This window comes from Corticium candelabrum, chromosome 13 (assembly GCF_963422355.1).
Source record: "Corticium candelabrum chromosome 13, ooCorCand1.1, whole genome shotgun sequence".
Lineage (NCBI taxonomy): Eukaryota > Metazoa > Porifera > Homoscleromorpha > Homosclerophorida > Plakinidae > Corticium > Corticium candelabrum.
In genome coordinates, this window is record NC_085097.1 from 4,347,237 (window position 1) to 4,364,736 (window position 17,500).

Sequence of the window (17,500 nt, forward strand, 5' to 3'; positions counted from 1 at the left end):
CAATTACCTAGGCGCTCATACAGTGAGTCTCTCCATCGAAGACCAACAATGATATCCCTCTTGACTATAAGAATATATATATATATATATATATATGTAATGTAAATGCTTTTGCTGCCAGCGGCCAAGTTAATTTCCACTTCATGACTTTGAGAAACTAGACTAATAGGTTTTGTTTTCTGACGTCTCTTTGTTCAGAACTAACATATTTGTAATTGACAATTACAGTATTATCCACTACACTCAACTGTTTAGGGCTCACTGTTTTAGAAGTCACACCTACAAACCCGGTTTCGTGCTCTCTTCTCCTGTCTACCAAATCCTGAATCAGCCACTGAGCGAGAGCAGTGCAAGTACTACAAGTTGGCATGACAGACAAAAACTTCTATTAAATTTTATTTTATTTACTACCTTATTTGATGTTCTCATTCTAGATGAAATTATGAAACCTGATTACAATTAATATTAATTAGATTCTAGGCTCATGCTAACACGATTTTGTTTTTACATTTGTATTTTAGTTTTGTCAGCCTTCTGGTTGGAAAACATCGAAAACATGCCACCCACCAACATTCTTTACTTCTGTGTTGACGGATGTTGAAGGACAGCGAGCTATCTGTACGTGCTTGTCATTTTGGGAGAGAATCTCAAAGTCGAATACAGAATTGGAAGATTCTGATAAGGCTGAGCTAGCGTTTGAATATCGACCAAAAAGCTTTTTCTTAATTGCTAGACATCCTTTTGTGAATCTACTCAAGGTAATGGTTTTGTTAGGCGTATACAGACGGATAGACAAACAGATGGACAGACAGACAGATTGACAGACAGACAGACAGACAGACAGACAGACAAACTCATGATGATCGGTTTGGACCTAAGACCCTTAATAGAAACACTGACTTTGCACAACTTGTAGTTAAGTAGCTTCTATTAAGTTTTATCCCCCATATGGGGCTAATGTATTATGTAGTAATTATTATGTATTGGACTTTAGGTTTGCTTTTAGAGTTTGATGGAAATTTCAGTGTAATGGAAATGTATGTATTGACAGACAGACAGACAGACAGACAGGCAAATGAAAAGACATATATCGTAGCTTAAATTAAAAAATATATGAAAACAGACAATGACAGATAGATGGACAGACAGAAAGACAGAGAGACAGACAGACAGACATGTGTATGTGTATGTGTATTTATGTATGCAGTAGATGTAATGGACACGTAAATTAGCTATTGCTTTGGTGCTATAGTTCATTTATGAAAATATATGTATTGACAGACAGACAGACAGACAGACAGACAAACAGACAAACAGACAGATAGATAGACAGAGAGAGAGATGGGTAGACAAATGGACAGACAGAAATTCGGATAATTGACATTGGACTGCATATTGTATTGTAAAAATTGACAAAAGCATGACGACATGCATGACAACATGTGTGTGTGTGTGTGTGTGTGTGTGTGTGTGTGTGTGTGTGTGTGTGTGTGTGTGTGTGTGTGTGTGTGTGTGTGTGTGTGTGTGTGTGTGTGTGTGTGTGTGTGTGTGTGTGTGTGTGTGCATATGCGTGTGCATGCATGTGTGTGTTTGTGTGTGTGTGTGTGTGTGTGTGTGTGTGTGTGTGTGTGTGTGTGTGTGTGTGTGTGTGACTGTGTGTGTGTGTGTGTGTGTGTGTGTGTGTGTGTGTGTGTGTGTGTGTGTGTGTGTGTGTGTGTGTGTGTGCGAACTCGGTAGACCTACAACTAATTATCAACTGTTTGTAGGGATGTTTGTGTCTGGTGTACAAACAATTTGTTCAAAGCTCTGTGTCTAATCCTCCGGAATCTCTCGTTAGCAAGATACTGTCATATGAGTTGATGCCAGCAGCCGGTGTTAACGTTATAACTTACAGCTTGGGATGTGGAGAATGCCTGGAACTAAGACTTTCTGATTCAAGAAATTATTTGCCATATACGGAGACAGCTGTTGCTCACCTTTTTAGGACTTTGGGTGATTGTTGTTGCTTTGTGTTTGGTTTGTTCTTTGTTTAAGTATGTCGTCTTTTAGATTTTGTATACTCTTTCTATTATGTGGCTGTTTATCACATCTGATGTGTGTAATGTGGTGTTTGTATTTGTTTGTTTATTTGCATTTTACGTTGCCTATGTATTCACTTTGTCTGTGTTTCTCTGTGTGTGTCTGTGTCTGTCTGTCTGTCTGTCTGTCTGTCTGTCTGTCTGTCTGTCTGTCTGTCTGTCTGTCTGTCTGTCTGTCTGTCTGTCTGTCTGTCTGTCTGTCTGTCCGTCTGTCTGTCTGTCTGTTTGTCAATGCATATATTTTCAAACATTGAACTATTAACACCATCTAAGCAAAGCAACTAAATACTACCCAAGCCAATAGGGCTTGGTTCTACCTCTGACTAGTCTGTCTGTTTGTCTGTCTGTGTGTTTGTCTGTCTGTCTCTCTGTTTGTCTGTCTATTTGTCTGCTTTTCTGTCTGTCTGTTTGCATGTCTGGTTGGCTGGTTTGCTGGCTGGCTGGCTGGCTTGCTGGTTGGCTGGCTTGCTAGTTGGCTGGCTGACTGATTGCTTTTCTGGCTGTCTGTCTGTCTGTCTGTCTGCCTGTCTGTTGCTGGATGTTGGTAGCGTTGTCTTCTACTTTGTGTTGTGCGGGAAGACTGTTGTCAGAGGGCCAAGAGAGCAGGAATTCAAGTCGACGTGTGAGGCTTCGGCTGCTACCGTCCCAAGGAACATTGTTGCCCGTCGGGGCCCCTTTCTTTGTCATTTGTGTCCACGTGTCTTCAATGTCATCTCCTTTGTCGACGCTCTGTCTTTACTTTCCTTCTTGTGGATTATGTCGCTGTCTGCTGTCGGTCAAGGTTGTGCACGCATCTTTTTTTGCTTTCTGAGCCAAGCGTCTGCCTTCATCTTGCAGCTGGATGGTCTCCTGTTGTCATTTCTTTGTCCCATTATCTTCTTGTGGCTTCAGTTGGCGTCTGCTATCAGTCAGGGTTGTGTACACACCTTTTTACTGCTCTCTGAGATCGGCGTCCGCCTTCGTCTCACAGTTGGATTGTCGTTTGTCACCTATTCTTCATCAACTCGTTTTCTTGTATCAGCGTTTGCTGTAGATGGTTTAGTATCTGATTTTGACACTATCCAAGTCCACTAATGTTTTAAAGTATTTCGCTGTGAAGGACTGGTTCATCATAAAAGTTTAGGATGTGTACAAGTAAAGGATCTGTAACAATAAAATAACTTGTCTGTATGTCTGTCTGTCTGTCTGTCTGTCTGTCTGTCTGTCTGTCTGTCAATGGTAGTATATTTTCATAAATCACAGCTATTGCATTGAAATGCAGACTACTGATTGCTATAATGTTCTCAAAGTCTAATACATTTCCTAATATATTTCCAATGCCCAAAGGACCTGGAAGACTATATTCGACAATGTAACATGCAAGTCTCTCTACTTTCTGGTATATAACCCTTGCATTGCACTTTTGCAATTGAATCGATAAGCGTTCTTTCCAGTAAGTTATGAACTGAAAACTTTTGTTCTTGAAGTGCTCGTCTGTCGACCTTATTGACAACCAATTTATAAAATTTTCTGCTTGTTGACCCCAATGTCTAAAATGCTCAAGAACAAGTGGAACCAATCTTACAGCCTCTTTACCAGGAAGACATTCCATACTGTATTTCTCAGATTTTGTTTGCTCACTCCGTGATGCAGCAAAACCCGCTGTTGATGCTGATGAGAATTTTACTTTACTGCTCCAGCTGTTCGCTAAAGAAATATCTTAATCTATTTGTCTGTCTGTCTGTCTGTCTGTCTGTTTGTTTGGCTGACTGTGTACACGGATAGTTTGGCTCTGTTTATTTGAAATGAGTAAATATCTTTAAGGCACGAAATTTGGAAGCATCACCTATAAGAGTAACATTTAGATTTACTATTACTTGTTTCATTATCTATACAAATAGGGCAATAGAAACAGATAGCTGCACCACTCTAGCTATTCGTTAGACATGACTTCTGGTATTCTTTTTCAGTTTCTAAGTAATGACAAGAGCTCGCTTGTTTATTAGCCAATAGATTTGATAGAAATATTGCTAAATATTTTAATTGGTTTTGTCATTTTGCATCATCTTTGTCTTTGCGTGTATGTTTGATTTTAGTTTTGTTCAACAATTTTGCTGTATTCTGTTACACCACCTATGTATGTGATGACAACCAACTATTAAATTTGTGTTCTTATTAAAGGACTACAGAACACGATTCAGCTCGTTTGCGCAGTCATCGCCGAGAACAGAATTCTCTTCCATTCAGAAAGCTATTCTGTTCTCAACTTGGCAAGTCAAGCTCTCGTAGCTCTGCTGTTTCCTCTTGCCATGAAGTGAGCCATGAGATACTATCACAATATATAGTCAGGCCTCGTTATTCCCGCCACGTTTGTCCCGCCTGTGTCTGTCTTACTAAGGTGACTGTCAGATTATCTAACAAATGCACAGTGACCCATTTAAATGGTTTCACTTGTACCTTTGTCAGAAAGTGAGGGACCACTGAGGGTGTAGGATAATGAGTGTCAGAATAACGAGGTCTGACTGTAGTAACTAACTACTGGTATAGTAGTAATTGAGTGATAGACCAGGAAGGTATAATGTTTTGAAATAATTCATTTCTTAATGCATTAGACTACTGTAAGGATGCATCTCTCGCTCTCACTAGATGATCAAACATGTTGAGTAGCTGTTGACCTAACATTCCTGTATATTAAATAATTAATTAAATATTTATTTATTTACTTATCATTGTATATTAATTAATTAAATGTTTATTTATTTACTTATTGTTGTATATTAATTAATTAAAAGTTTATTTATTTATTGCTGTATATTAATTAATTAAATATTAATTTCTTTACTTATTTTTGTTTCTTAAATAATTAATTATTTATTTGTTTACTTATTGCTGTACATTAATTAATTAATTAAATATTTATTTATTTACTTATTGTTGTATATTAATTAATTAATTGAATATTTATTTATTTACTTATTGCTGTATATTAATTAATTGAATATTTATTTATTTATTGTTGTATATTAATTAATTAATTAAATATTTCTTTATTTACTCATTGCTGTATTGTATATTATGTACTTGACATGTATACGACTCAGCCTCAAGGAAGTCACCACACCATCATTTTTATTTATCCAGACTCTCGATTGTCTGGACAATGTGACTTCTGCCAAAGAAGTCCAGATAGTCAGGGTTGTACTGTGCACGAATGAATTATACAATAATTGCCTCTGCCTGAATAATGGCCCCAGGGTGGTCATTCAGACATTATTTTAAGAAAACTGTATAAGCGTCTGGGTATCATTTTCGAACATTTAAAGTATTTGTGTTGAAACAACTTGTAGACATTTGTTACGTTCTACTGGAAATAGATTCTTGCGATGTATTTCTATTGCATTTTGACTGATTGATTTTTCTAGCTATCCATTCATTCCTATTCTACCCGCCAGCCTTGTCGACTTCCTCTCCGCTCCGACTCCGTTTATTATGGGCGTCAACACGTCATATCTTCCTTCCAAGCAGAATCTAGTCTCTTCATGTGGTGAACGTCGTATCAACCAACTCGTTCATTGTGTTGTATTTTTTCTTTGTAGACTGATCTGGTTGTAGTTGATCTTGACGGTGGTGTTGTGTCTATACCGGATGGTGTTGTTGTACCACAGCTGCCTGGGTTTCTCGTCAAGCCGTTCTATCGTATTTTGTTGATGGTTGGTTTCTTTTGTGATTAATTGTATGTTGAACCTGATTTGTTTAAGGCTGCTTTTTAGATTTTTAAGCCAGGTTTGTTGACTGCAGACTTGGCTTTTTCATCGTTGCACCAACATCTAAACATGTCGGAACGAAAACAGGTGCTTGAGTGGTCCCCTTAGTAGCTGGTTATCTGTTTTTATATTTTAGTGGTTGACTGTGTGTGCGTGTGTGTGTGTGTGTGTGTGTGTGTGTGTGTGTGTGTGTGTGTGTATGTGTGTGTGTGTGTGTGTGTGTGTGTGTGTGTGTGTGTGTGTGTGTGTGTGTGTGTGTGTGTGTGTGTGTGTGAGTTGGGTGGAATCCAAGTCACACCTCTAGGAAACAGCTGAGTGCTGGTCAATGTGACTGGTCCTACGGAGCTTCTGTCGCTCAATATCTGTTCAGACTTTGACATCAGTTGCTGTGTGAAAGTCTGTGCCGTTTGCACTGCAGTGGTCTTGCATGCCCTCTGTGTATATCAACTAGTGCAAAAGAAGCTGAACGAAATGTCTCAAGACCCTCTTTATCAGAGCAACAGCAAGCACAATCACTGTAGCAGAATCAACCTCGGTGTCAACTGAGCAACAACTAGCTTTTACGTCTGCAACACCTGTGCTAGGTCCTTCAAAAGACTTCAAGACATAGCACGTCACAAGTGTGATGCAATATTCGATATATCAGAGGAACATTGAGTCATTACTTCAGGCCGTTTTTATAGCTTAGTTGGTTAGAGAGTCATCTCACGAAGTGTTTACATCCTGGACCTTCAAATTCAAGTCACAGTGATAGTGAGCTATGGCATAATTTCCTTAAGCAAGAAACTAACACACATTTGCTTATCTCGACTCAGGAGTATAAATGACTACCTGGTCATTGACTGGTGTCTTGAGTGGTCATCGGCTGTGATGTGACATCAGCTACTGGGGTCCCACAAGTTGGTGCTCCTTTGAGTACCTGGCCTGGCTCCAGGAGTTTGCTAGCACAGACCCAGGGTTTCTGAGTAGCGCACAGGGCTCAGCTTAACAGCTAGGGGTGTGACCTCTGAGCGGCAGCTCCTGACATGTAGGATTTAGAATTTTTAGGTGTGTGTGTGTGCCAAAGTGTGTGTGTGTGTGTGTGTGTGTGTGTGTGTGTGTGTGTGTGTGTGTGTGTGTGTGTGTGTGTGTGTGTGCACGCACAGTATTCTTATTAACACGGTAATTCATTTTAGGATAAAGCTGCTCGAGCTCTGTTTCTTCATTTGTTTGCCACGTTGTTTCACGGCTACCGTTCGTTTCTCACTGTAGGCAGAATTCATCCAGAGCCATTCATCGAGTTTTGCAAGGTTATTGATGACAAGTGGTTGGACTTCATTGTTTTGTGTATAATTTGTTGGTGTTTAGGAGCAGTTCAAAAATTTCAAGTCAATAGAGAATGATGAATTTACAGCAAAGGTAATAACATGTCTTTGGCTAATGATATGCATCTTTCTATTTGGTTGCTTAATTAATTGGCTAATGATGTTCATGTGTGCATGTGTGTGTGTGTGTGTGTGTGTGTGTGTGTGTGTGTGTGTGTGTGTGTGTGTGTGTGTGTGTGTGCGCGTGCGTGCATGCATGCGTGCGTGTGTGCATTTATGCCTGCATACGTCTGTGTCATGCATGCGTGCATGTGTGTGTCCATATACTAGAGTAAGTCTGTTTGTTTGTTTATTTTGTTGCTTTTCCTGTTTCATTGTTGCATGTGTGTGTATCTGTTTTTGGTGGTCCGTATCCATTGTTTTAATGGTGTGTACACATCTGTGATTGATGCAAGTTATGCACTTGTTTTACAGCTCATTAGTGGTCTCGCATTCAGCTCGTTTATCGTTGAACGTGGCCTTCCTTTCAGGGCATGTGACATATTTGATGATGTATGAAGTTGCATGAGACTTGCACACCAGTATGTCATGTCTTTCTTTCCAACTAGCTTGTAGCACAAGGAAACTTTTTTGACTTTCGTCGCAATGAGCAAGAAATGATGGATGACATTATGCAACTTGCTGCTCAGCTGGAAGCTCAGGAACCAATTGAGATTATGAAATTACCTGAAGACATGCCTACTCTTCTTTCTTCTGGCTTTGAGTTTCGAGACTTTGATGGTTCGCTGATAGAGAAAATGATGGAAAGAGAACAGTCACCAGCCAGAGCTGCTGTCAAGTTCAACAAAGTCGAGTTCAGGTATTTGAAGAGACTGATGAATGTTGACAAGAATTTGACACACTTATGCACGCATGTGCATGCACACACACACACACACACGCACGCACACACACACACACACACACACACACACACACACACACAAATGGACACACACACACACACACACACGTGTACACACACACACACACACACACACACACACACACACACACACACACACACACACACACACACACACACACACACACACACATACATGCACACACACACACACACACACACACACACACACACACACACACACACACACACACACACACACACACACACACACACACCTGCGAACACATGCACACACAATCAGTGGAGTTTTGAAGCAACTTAATAAGAGCTAGAGCTATAAGCAGTGGTGAGTGAAGTCAACATGGTGACATTTCATGTATAGAACTGTGTCAGAGAGCACTGCAGTTCCTCAATTTTCTGACCTTCCCACTAGTCCAGACGTACCATCAAGAGACATCTCTCAGTTGAAGAATTGTATTGCGGCACTATTGAATAACAAAATGACAGAAGCAACAAAAGTATAGGAGCACATAATTATTACTACTGTGATTGACAACAAATACGAATTATTTGTGTTTAGTATCTGCCGGGTGTGTGTCGGTCGATGAAGTCTGCCTCCATAAGGAAGTTGTTTGTTGAGATTTTGTCGGAACGTCTGTGCAGTCATCACTCACTGGATGGTGCTCAGGGTCACAAGATGATACTAAGTAACACACAATTTGATGTCATGGTACAGCTGATGAATGCAGCTCTAAGAGTAAGTATCATTGTATGAATTGAGATGCCTGTGTTGTAGTCTATGAAGTAGCGTCTTAATCAGTGTTTTCTGCAGAGATACAATAGTGTGGTGGCCCACCATGCTATTTTGCTGGGCTGCCACACACAATTGTTTATTTTCTTCTTGCCACAGCACTGACTCTTGTCCCACTTAGATGCTCTTTGTCACATTCTTTTATATATACAGTATAGCATGTACAAATCTTGGCTGAGACTACCGTATAAGGTGAAGCATTGGCAGCGGTTTGCTAAGAAATTGATGGAAAAAGCATACCGGGAAATTCCAAAACAGTGCCCCGTCAAAAGACTGCCCACTGGGCGATCGTTTGGAAACTGTTATTATTTACAGCTCATGGGCCACTTATGAGAATCAAGATTGTGGTGCGTGATTCGACTTCAGCATCCAAAGTTGGTTGATATTCTGAGGTTTATTTGTAACGTGTGTTACTATACTGCAGTGTGCGTACAGGTTTGGCAACCAGACAGCGGTCTTACACTGGGAATTATAGAAGGAAACCCTAAAGAAATGCCTGACATGAAGAGTAGGAGGGCAGTCAGGTGTGGTCGTACTTTTAAGTTTATAGAGACTACTGGGACATTGCAAGATGGGCCTCACACTTGCCTACTCTGTGGTACTCAAGTCAATCTGCCAATCCCCAGAGTTTTCTAGGAACCGCCCTGGCTGTTATTGAGAATGGATATTCGTCTATAAAAGTCTCATTTTTCGTATTGCTACCATGAATGCTGTTTTCGAAATTCTTGGTATTGTTGGACTTTTTGGCAGTTGGTTGGACATTGTTGTTGGATAATTGATATATGTACGATATTCCTCACTCACTAGTTAAGTGGCCACGTTATGGAAGAGTTTACGATTGACAGCTGCGTTCGTGGCCTTTAACTTACTGGTCTTCAAATATTGTATTGATGAAAAATTGTGTTATATGTTGGCACACGAATCTAATTTGCATGACTTTTCCTGCTTCATTAATAGCTTCACGGCCTCATTCTAATGTTTAACCTCCTTGCTAGACACGGTAGGCACAACAGACAGCAAGCAGGGGTTGCCATCTTTGGCCTCATCTGTGTGGAGCACCGCCACATTGCCATGATGCCTGATCCACGTTGGTGACGATGTCAACATATCCTGGTAGCCAAACCAATGGTGGATTCTTCTATATTGGCACTCTCTGAAGAATCTGCTAATCCATCAAAATAGATTCTACAGTATGCACAAAATTGATACGGTATGCACAGCAAGTTACACACAGCATGTGTGCAGCTTGAGATTTGGATTGCTTTGTTGATTCAATTAGAAAATTAAGGACATTTGATCTCTCACACTTTTGAGACAAAGAAACGTCACGTTGCATCGTTTCGCGTCGCAGTGCCACACGTCAAGGTGCATTGTGTCACACACATTGCACTATTCACAATATCGTTTCAACACATCACAGACATCACTGCATGTTGGTTAAAGCCTGGTTTACAATATGATGCTGACACTGATGCTGATGTTGATGGTGAAATAGAAATGAATCCAACTCCAGCATCAGTGTCATCAGCAACATCAAAGGATGCCGCCTCCATCAAGGCGGGCTGATTTTTACACTTAGCTGAGTGTAAGTCATGTCAGCACTATATTGTAAACTAGGTGTTAAGCAGCTGATGGTTGTGTTCATGTTAATTGTATAGCTTGTAATTGCTATAGTGTAGTACACTCATAAATTTGTTAAATTAGGCTAGTGGGCACACATAAGAGATTTGATCCAAGTGCAAAAGTAGTGTGGCTTAATGGGCGTGGCTTAGATATGGGCGTGGTTTATGCATATTCATCTCTGCCACACTATTCCAAAATCCTTTGGAGAATCGTGTTGATACTTTCAATCTCTGCTTTTAATGGTGACTTTATGTTTAGTTCTAACCAATTTCATGACACTGAGTTTGTTTCATTTTACAGAGTGATTCAGGAGCTGGTGGTTTCAATACAGCAGCAGCACTGCTTCCTCTCACAACTGTCTACTGTCGCGTAAGTTGTTCACACAAATCCAACGTCTATTGGTAGCGAAATGCCTCATTGTTGCATTCTACTGCAGGAGCTCTCTCCGAGTGTCAGCCAGTTTGTCTACACTTGTGTCCAAGATCACGTAGTCTGGGAAAACACACACTTCTGGAAGCAGGCATTCTACGATGCCGTCCAACACGAGTTGTACAAATTGTATGTCAACTCACACGATGATGACAAAGCTTGTGGAAACGAACCTCCTCAACAACGCAAGCGTACATCAAGCATTGTTGACACAGCAAGTGAAGGACTCGACAGAAATCGAAATTCGGTGTCTAACGCTACAGTTATCAAACTGTTAGCTAAGAGAGTAAGTCACATGATAGTAAAGGATTACTAACAGATCAACACCAATGTAAGTATTGTGAAGTGGGATTTACGGAATCAAGAAACATTTCAAACAATTAGTTTGTACCAAAAATTGTTGTATTGAGGTTTTGTCTGCCCATCCGTCTTTTGAGGCTCCCTCAGATGGTTTTTTCTGTGCATGGTTAGTAAGGGCAGTACCTATCAACAACTACAGTACAATTGCAAAATAATAGACAACTTTTAGTGTGTCCAAATCAGAGGGTGTTAGTATGGACGAGTACTCCATGTGGCTTCTGAATCCACACTTAGTGACATTGTGATTGCAGACCTGTAGGAAGCATTTGAAAAAATGATTCTGCCTAACGCGCGCGAAGAAGGTGTAGTCAAGTGGCATTTTTTCTGTGCATGCTTAGTGAGGGCAGTACCTATCAACAACTATAGTACAATTACAATATAATAGGTGGTAGTTAGTGTGTCCACATCAGAGGGTGTTAGTGTGCTTTTCGATGGACAAGTGCTGCTTGTGGCTTCTGAATCCACACTTAGTGACATTGTAATTGCAGGCCTGTAGGAAGCATTTGAAAAATGGTCTGGCCTAACGCACGCTAAGAAGGCATGGTCAGGTAGCGTGCCAAGACAGCTAGCAGTCTTCCAGCTTCCTAGTTTCTATTGTACAACGGCCTCTTGAATAATTAATCTTGTTCACTAACAATTATTGTAATTTGTGGCTACGTAGTGACCTTTTACTCCATGCTTTCAGGGCGTAAATAGCAATTGAGTCAAGATGCTGTGATCTACTTTTATTCAAACTATAAATATATTAGTTATTTACCCACCCATATCTTCAGACGGAAGTTTTGAGCAATTGTTATTGTTGACTGGTGGTAGTACAATACCGACCAACTGCTTCAGTTGTAACGCCCTGGGTTGCTTCCAGTATGATACAGGTTATGGCATAATGTCTGTACATGTATCTGTACGTATGACTACAAGCCACATTTTAAATTTACAAAACTGTTGTTGCATAGTACCTTCCACTATTTTGAAAAAAAGTTGGATAGAAGGGTGCCAGCCCACCCACCCACCCGCTCACTCAAGATTTTTCTGGGATGAACCTCTAACCTGACAAATTCTTAGTGCAGCCTTAGTAATAAAATAGTGACATTTTAAAATAAATAAATGTTTTAATAATGACATTTTTGTATTCGAGCTCTTGAGTAAGGTACACATCTTACTGTTTACAGTTTAATGTCTGTGTGGGAGTTGGGATTTAATCGATTGAGTACAGTATATTTTTGTTACTCAGGGAAAGGTCTAGGGTACAGTAATGCCAGCCGTGATGACTGACTCGATGACTCACCACGCCTACTGCGTATGCGCGCAGATGCCGTCAAATATCTAAGTGTTGCAATGATGCACAAATGATTAGTATTGCTATGTCAACACCACAACAAGAGCTCTTTAGCTAATTGGACATGTCTTGGTATGTGGTGTCTATTGATGTCCACGTGACTTTGTGTCTCATAACGTATATGCATTCTTGTACACGTACTACGTTAGTAAGCCAGCAGCCAGGGTTTAGCACTGTAGTCCTTCTTCGTCGTTTAGATGTGTTTATGGTCAAGTCTATCGGATGAAAAGCAAGCTGAGTGGTCGGCTTATGAGGAGGCAACCGTCTACGGACAGTGTGTTAACTTTGCATCTCGAATGGTGTGGCTTTTGACGCCGTTCAGCTCAATGTCTGAGACGGATGTGATGCAGTTCTGTGATGATGATGACACCTTGGCTCTTGCTGGCCAAAGGGAGAATACATCTCCTTGGGAAACGGATGATGTTGTCAAGTTTGTTCTACGAGTGTTCAACCCGATATGTTTAGAGACTCAACTGTCTTCAGAGAGAGTCTCAAGTCTCAGTGAACTTGTAACAGGTATACAGTCTAGTTTGCAGTTGTTTGCCTTGTTTTTCGTAGACATTTTATCTATTATTTAATTGATTGATATGTTTGGTCTAGTCTGGTGTGTAAGTGTGTTTGTCTGTTTGTCTTTGTTTGTGTGTGTGTGTTTGTGTGTTCATTTGTGTGTTCATTTGTGTGTGTGTGTGTGTGTGTGTGTGTGTGTGTGTGTGTTTGGGTGTGCATGTGTGTGTTTGTGTTTGTTTGTGTGTGCTGTGTTTCTGTGCATGTGTGTTTGTGTGTGTGTGTGTGTGTGTGTGTGTGTGTGTGTTTGTTTGTGTGTGTGTGTGTGTGTGTGTGTGTGTGTGTGTGTGTGTGTGTGTGTGTGTGTGTGTGTGTGTGTGTGTGTGTACAACTGCTGAACGGAAGTCATGGCCTATTCTGTTGAGTAGCAAAAGAAAAATGAAGGAGAAGTGTGTGTTTGTGTTGTGTGTGTGTGTGTGTGTGTGTGTGTGTGTGTGTGTGTGTGTGTGTGTGTGTGTTAATTTGGTTTGTCTGGTGATCTTTCTTTATTCGTTTGCTTACTTATCAATTCTCTTTTTTTCTTTTTAATTAACACACATGTCACTAAACAGGTATAGTATACGTTTTTGATATACCATGATCAGACCATGTATTCAATTGTTTACACATTACTCAACATTACCAGTTGGTCAGAAGCATCTGGTTGTGCTAATGGGCATCAGTTGTATTCTCAATGTAATAGCAAGTTGCATATCTGATAACCTTCTTTGTCGTGTTGCTATCACGTATATAAAACATTCTCTATTCTCATCACTTCTGCAACTGCAGGAATTCTTGATCTCCATCTTGATTATCTCCAGCAAGTACAAGACGAGTGCAGGAGAATACAGCCATTGCCAAAGGTGAGTCGTGTTATTTATTAGATTGTCTTGTGTACAAACATAGTTATTGTTTTCTAGGTGAAGAGTATGCGTCCCGTTATGTTAGAAGGAGAGTCGGTCGTCACAGATGGCATGAGGGCGTATCTCCTGTCTGATGGCAGGGAGGTTGGTCTTGGTGTTTGTGGCATGAATGGACCACGATTCTTACCTGCTGACGGTGCCATCTACCTCACAACATACAGAGTTGTGTTTCAGGGATTACCTTGTGACTCTAATGGTATTCAGCAATTATCTAGTTTTGATGTTTGGATGAGCAGTTTGTGGTTGTTGGCATAGCTGGTGATGCTTCTATAGTGCGAAGTCTTCCTGTGTCAGCTGTTGTGCAGATCAAGAAGTTAGCGCCTGTCTACTTGAACTATAACTCGAGGTGGCTACAGGATGTGTTTCAAATTCGTTCAGCAACGTTTGAAGTAAGCAAGTAGTGAATGGATGGACTGAAAGGATGAACAGGCAGATACACATGGAGAGGAGCAAGACAGACAAGTTGGCAGATGTCTAGACAGACAATATAATGGATTTGTAGACACAGAGATCAATGGACATGCAGATAAATAGACTGATGAGTGTGTAGACAGACACACTGACAGACATGATACCAGACTGTGAAGGACATGTCAACACTGATGGATGTCTAGAGGGTTATGTAGACAGCTAGATTAATGACAAAATGAGCAGATTGATGGTTGACATAGATTTGCAGGATGGCCAATATGCACAGCAGGGGAGGAAACAGGGTGCAGACAAATGGACAACAGATATGCGCTAATGAGCTTTACACTGGCAGCTGAATCCAAAAATAACAAACATATGAGTGCCACCAAAAATGCAGACAACTTACTAACTAATTAGCCTTTCAGCAATGACAGATTGGAAACTGACAGACATCAGAAAACATGTTATTTAGATATTCTATCAAGCAATTGATAACAAATGTTGTTTTTAGTTGATGAAGATTGGTTTTGATGATGAAGATGTCTCTACCAGTTCCGTTGAGCTTTTCTCTAGGTTCCTCAAAGGTCTCCGCAGTCCAGCATCAGTGAATGTTACATTCGCCTTTGCGGCATCTTCAGAAACAGAATGGAAGCGTGTTGGTGTGGCTGGAGACGACGGCAAAGACCAGCTGGAAGTGAAAGATGCTTCAACATTTGTGAAGAAGTTGGCGAGGAGAGGAGCAGTGAACAAAGACAGGGAGTTCGTTAAAGAGAGTATGATGGGCACTTTACGTCATGCATGTGCGATGTCACCTGTGAGGCCACCGAGAGAGTCTGATACCATGAGAATGAAGAAGAGACGCATACGAGTGCTTAGGACGATGCTGTACTCTAATGACTTTGAGAGAGTTGGATTGGGTAAACTGACCGAAGGTGATAAGGAGAGAGTTGATGATCTTTGGAGGGTGACTTGTGTGAACGTAGATTATCATATGTGCAGAAGGTGAGGTGAATTTAGTTAGGGTTTATGGATGCATACCGTATTACCTCGCATAGAACGGCATGCCATTATAAGCAAATTTTACCAGAATTTGCTACAACTCCAGCTGGTGTCTATAACGGCATGCCGTTATAGGGTGAGGTGCCGTTATAGAGCGAGGTATGGTAGTCACAGTAATACGAGGCCTATCTTTTGATATTAATATTGCGGTAATGGAGGAGACACGTGTCAATGTGGAGAATGATGCTAATGACCATGTTGATGATGTTGCCGTTGGTGAAGACTTTGACTCAAGTCAGCCGAAAGCCAGAAGCAGGAAATCCTACACAGTAGGATTCAAGTTGGCGGCCGTGGACAAGTTTGATCAGCTTGGCGGCAATTTCGCACGAGCTTCAAGAGAATAGGGAATTTGAAGAGGTTAGTAGTTAGTAGTACCGCTTAAGAAAGATATTAGATTTTGTTGGATGTGCAACTTGAGTCGCTGGTAAAATTCCCTCATTTACAACGGCATGCCATTGTACCTCAAGGTATAACAGCACCCTGGTAAAATTCATTCCATAACGGCATGCTGTTCTATGCGAGGTAATACGGTATGAAAGGATGGAGTCAGCTAGGATTAGGAACACAGTTGCACTCTTGTGGAGTTGACAGTCAACGGAGAGGAATACAAACAATAAATAGTCAGACATAGAGACAGACAACAGAGAAACAGACAGATGATAGGTACACTTATAATGCTTTATTGACTGACAGGTAGACAAGACATATAAACCAACAGAGACATGGAGAAATGGATCCGATGGTGAGCTGGACATACATACATTATGACATATACAGAGAGATTGACAGCCAGATGACTAGCTTGACAGACAGACAGACAGACAGACAGACAAACAGACAGAATCATATGTGAACAAACAAATCAGACCTTGATCAGCAAAGAACCGATGGATAAACCAGCACGTTAACACAAAATGTCATTAAGCAACACTTTTATTGCCACTATTGAAAGAACACATTTCTGATTTCTTACTATGTAGCTATCCTGCTGTTCTATGTGTTCCTGTTGAAGTAACCGACTCACAACTTCTTCGAGTCAGTAGCCAGTACAATCAATCACGACTCCCAGTAGCGACCTGGAGGCATCCTCGCACAGGGACAGTGCTCCTACGCTCATCGTCCAGTGCACCAACCAATATGGTTGCCAAATTGAAAGGTGGTCTTGCTCAACTAGGAACCTCACCTCAACTAGCCAGAAAGTTAACACCTTCGTCTCTCACGTCAGTCGGTCTCCAAAGTCAGGAAGTGAAATCATACTTGGCTGCTGTTGTTGCTGCAACACCAAGACTTAGGCGAAATGCTAGCCAGCTGCTGTTCGAAGATGGACTTGATATCAGTGATCTTTTCTCAGGGCTTCAGGCTCAACAGAAAGGAAATGGACAGGATCTACAAAATAAACGTCATTCAACATTCTTTGTTGATCTCGGGGAGGATAGTTTGGATCAGTCTGTGGGAACATCATGTCGGTTGTCTGAAATTAAGAAGGCAGCATTAGAAAAGGCATTGACTGGGTCCTTAGACTCAAGGCTGATGAAGAAGTCTGGAGCAAATACAGGTGTGTAGTTGATATGCTTATCAGTGACTGACTAGCAAACTTGTGTGTGTGTGTGTGTGTGTGTGTGTGTGTGTGTGTGTGTGTTTGTTTGTTGTTTGCATTTGTAAACAAGTATTTGCACACATGCAGGCTTTATGTGTTTTTCCAGCTGTTCTGGTATGATTAGTTTAATTCTGTTTTAAGAAATGTCACGTGTGACTGTCATCGCTAACAAAATGACAGTTGCTCAGCTGGACAGAACCGAAGCAACTGACGAGACCAGTCATGACACACAGCAACAAGTTCATTCACCTAGCAACCCACTCGAGACCTTTCAACAAAAGGTAATGACGTTGGGACGATCAAAGCGAGTCTACGTTATTGGAGAGAGACAAAATCTCAAGGTAGTTCAGGTATAATTTGTGATATTATGGTTATC

The 17,500-nt window shown here is 40.9% G+C and overlaps 1 protein-coding gene across 1 annotated transcript in view; it reads left to right on the forward strand.

Moving 5' to 3' along the window:
• LOC134188471 (myotubularin-related protein 13-like) overlaps nt 1-17,500 on the forward strand; it is a 26,634-nt gene that overhangs the window by 3,050 nt on the left and 6,084 nt on the right. Inside the window, exons 3-23 of the mRNA XM_062656634.1 lie at nt 522-758; nt 1,767-1,992; nt 4,239-4,371; nt 5,480-5,588; nt 5,654-5,767; nt 5,828-5,908; nt 6,997-7,110; nt 7,169-7,219; nt 7,600-7,677; nt 7,734-7,984; nt 8,415-8,550; nt 8,613-8,789; nt 10,767-10,835; nt 10,903-11,181; nt 12,789-13,107; nt 13,924-13,997; nt 14,055-14,253; nt 14,313-14,446; nt 14,980-15,470; nt 16,508-17,082; nt 17,266-17,465. Of these exons, the coding sequence (XP_062512618.1) occupies nt 522-758; nt 1,767-1,992; nt 4,239-4,371; nt 5,480-5,588; nt 5,654-5,767; nt 5,828-5,908; nt 6,997-7,110; nt 7,169-7,219; nt 7,600-7,677; nt 7,734-7,984; nt 8,415-8,550; nt 8,613-8,789; nt 10,767-10,835; nt 10,903-11,181; nt 12,789-13,107; nt 13,924-13,997; nt 14,055-14,253; nt 14,313-14,446; nt 14,980-15,470; nt 16,508-17,082; nt 17,266-17,465 (4,047 nt within the window). The remainder of the gene's footprint in view (nt 1-521; nt 759-1,766; nt 1,993-4,238; nt 4,372-5,479; nt 5,589-5,653; nt 5,768-5,827; nt 5,909-6,996; nt 7,111-7,168; nt 7,220-7,599; nt 7,678-7,733; nt 7,985-8,414; nt 8,551-8,612; nt 8,790-10,766; nt 10,836-10,902; nt 11,182-12,788; nt 13,108-13,923; nt 13,998-14,054; nt 14,254-14,312; nt 14,447-14,979; nt 15,471-16,507; nt 17,083-17,265; nt 17,466-17,500) is intronic.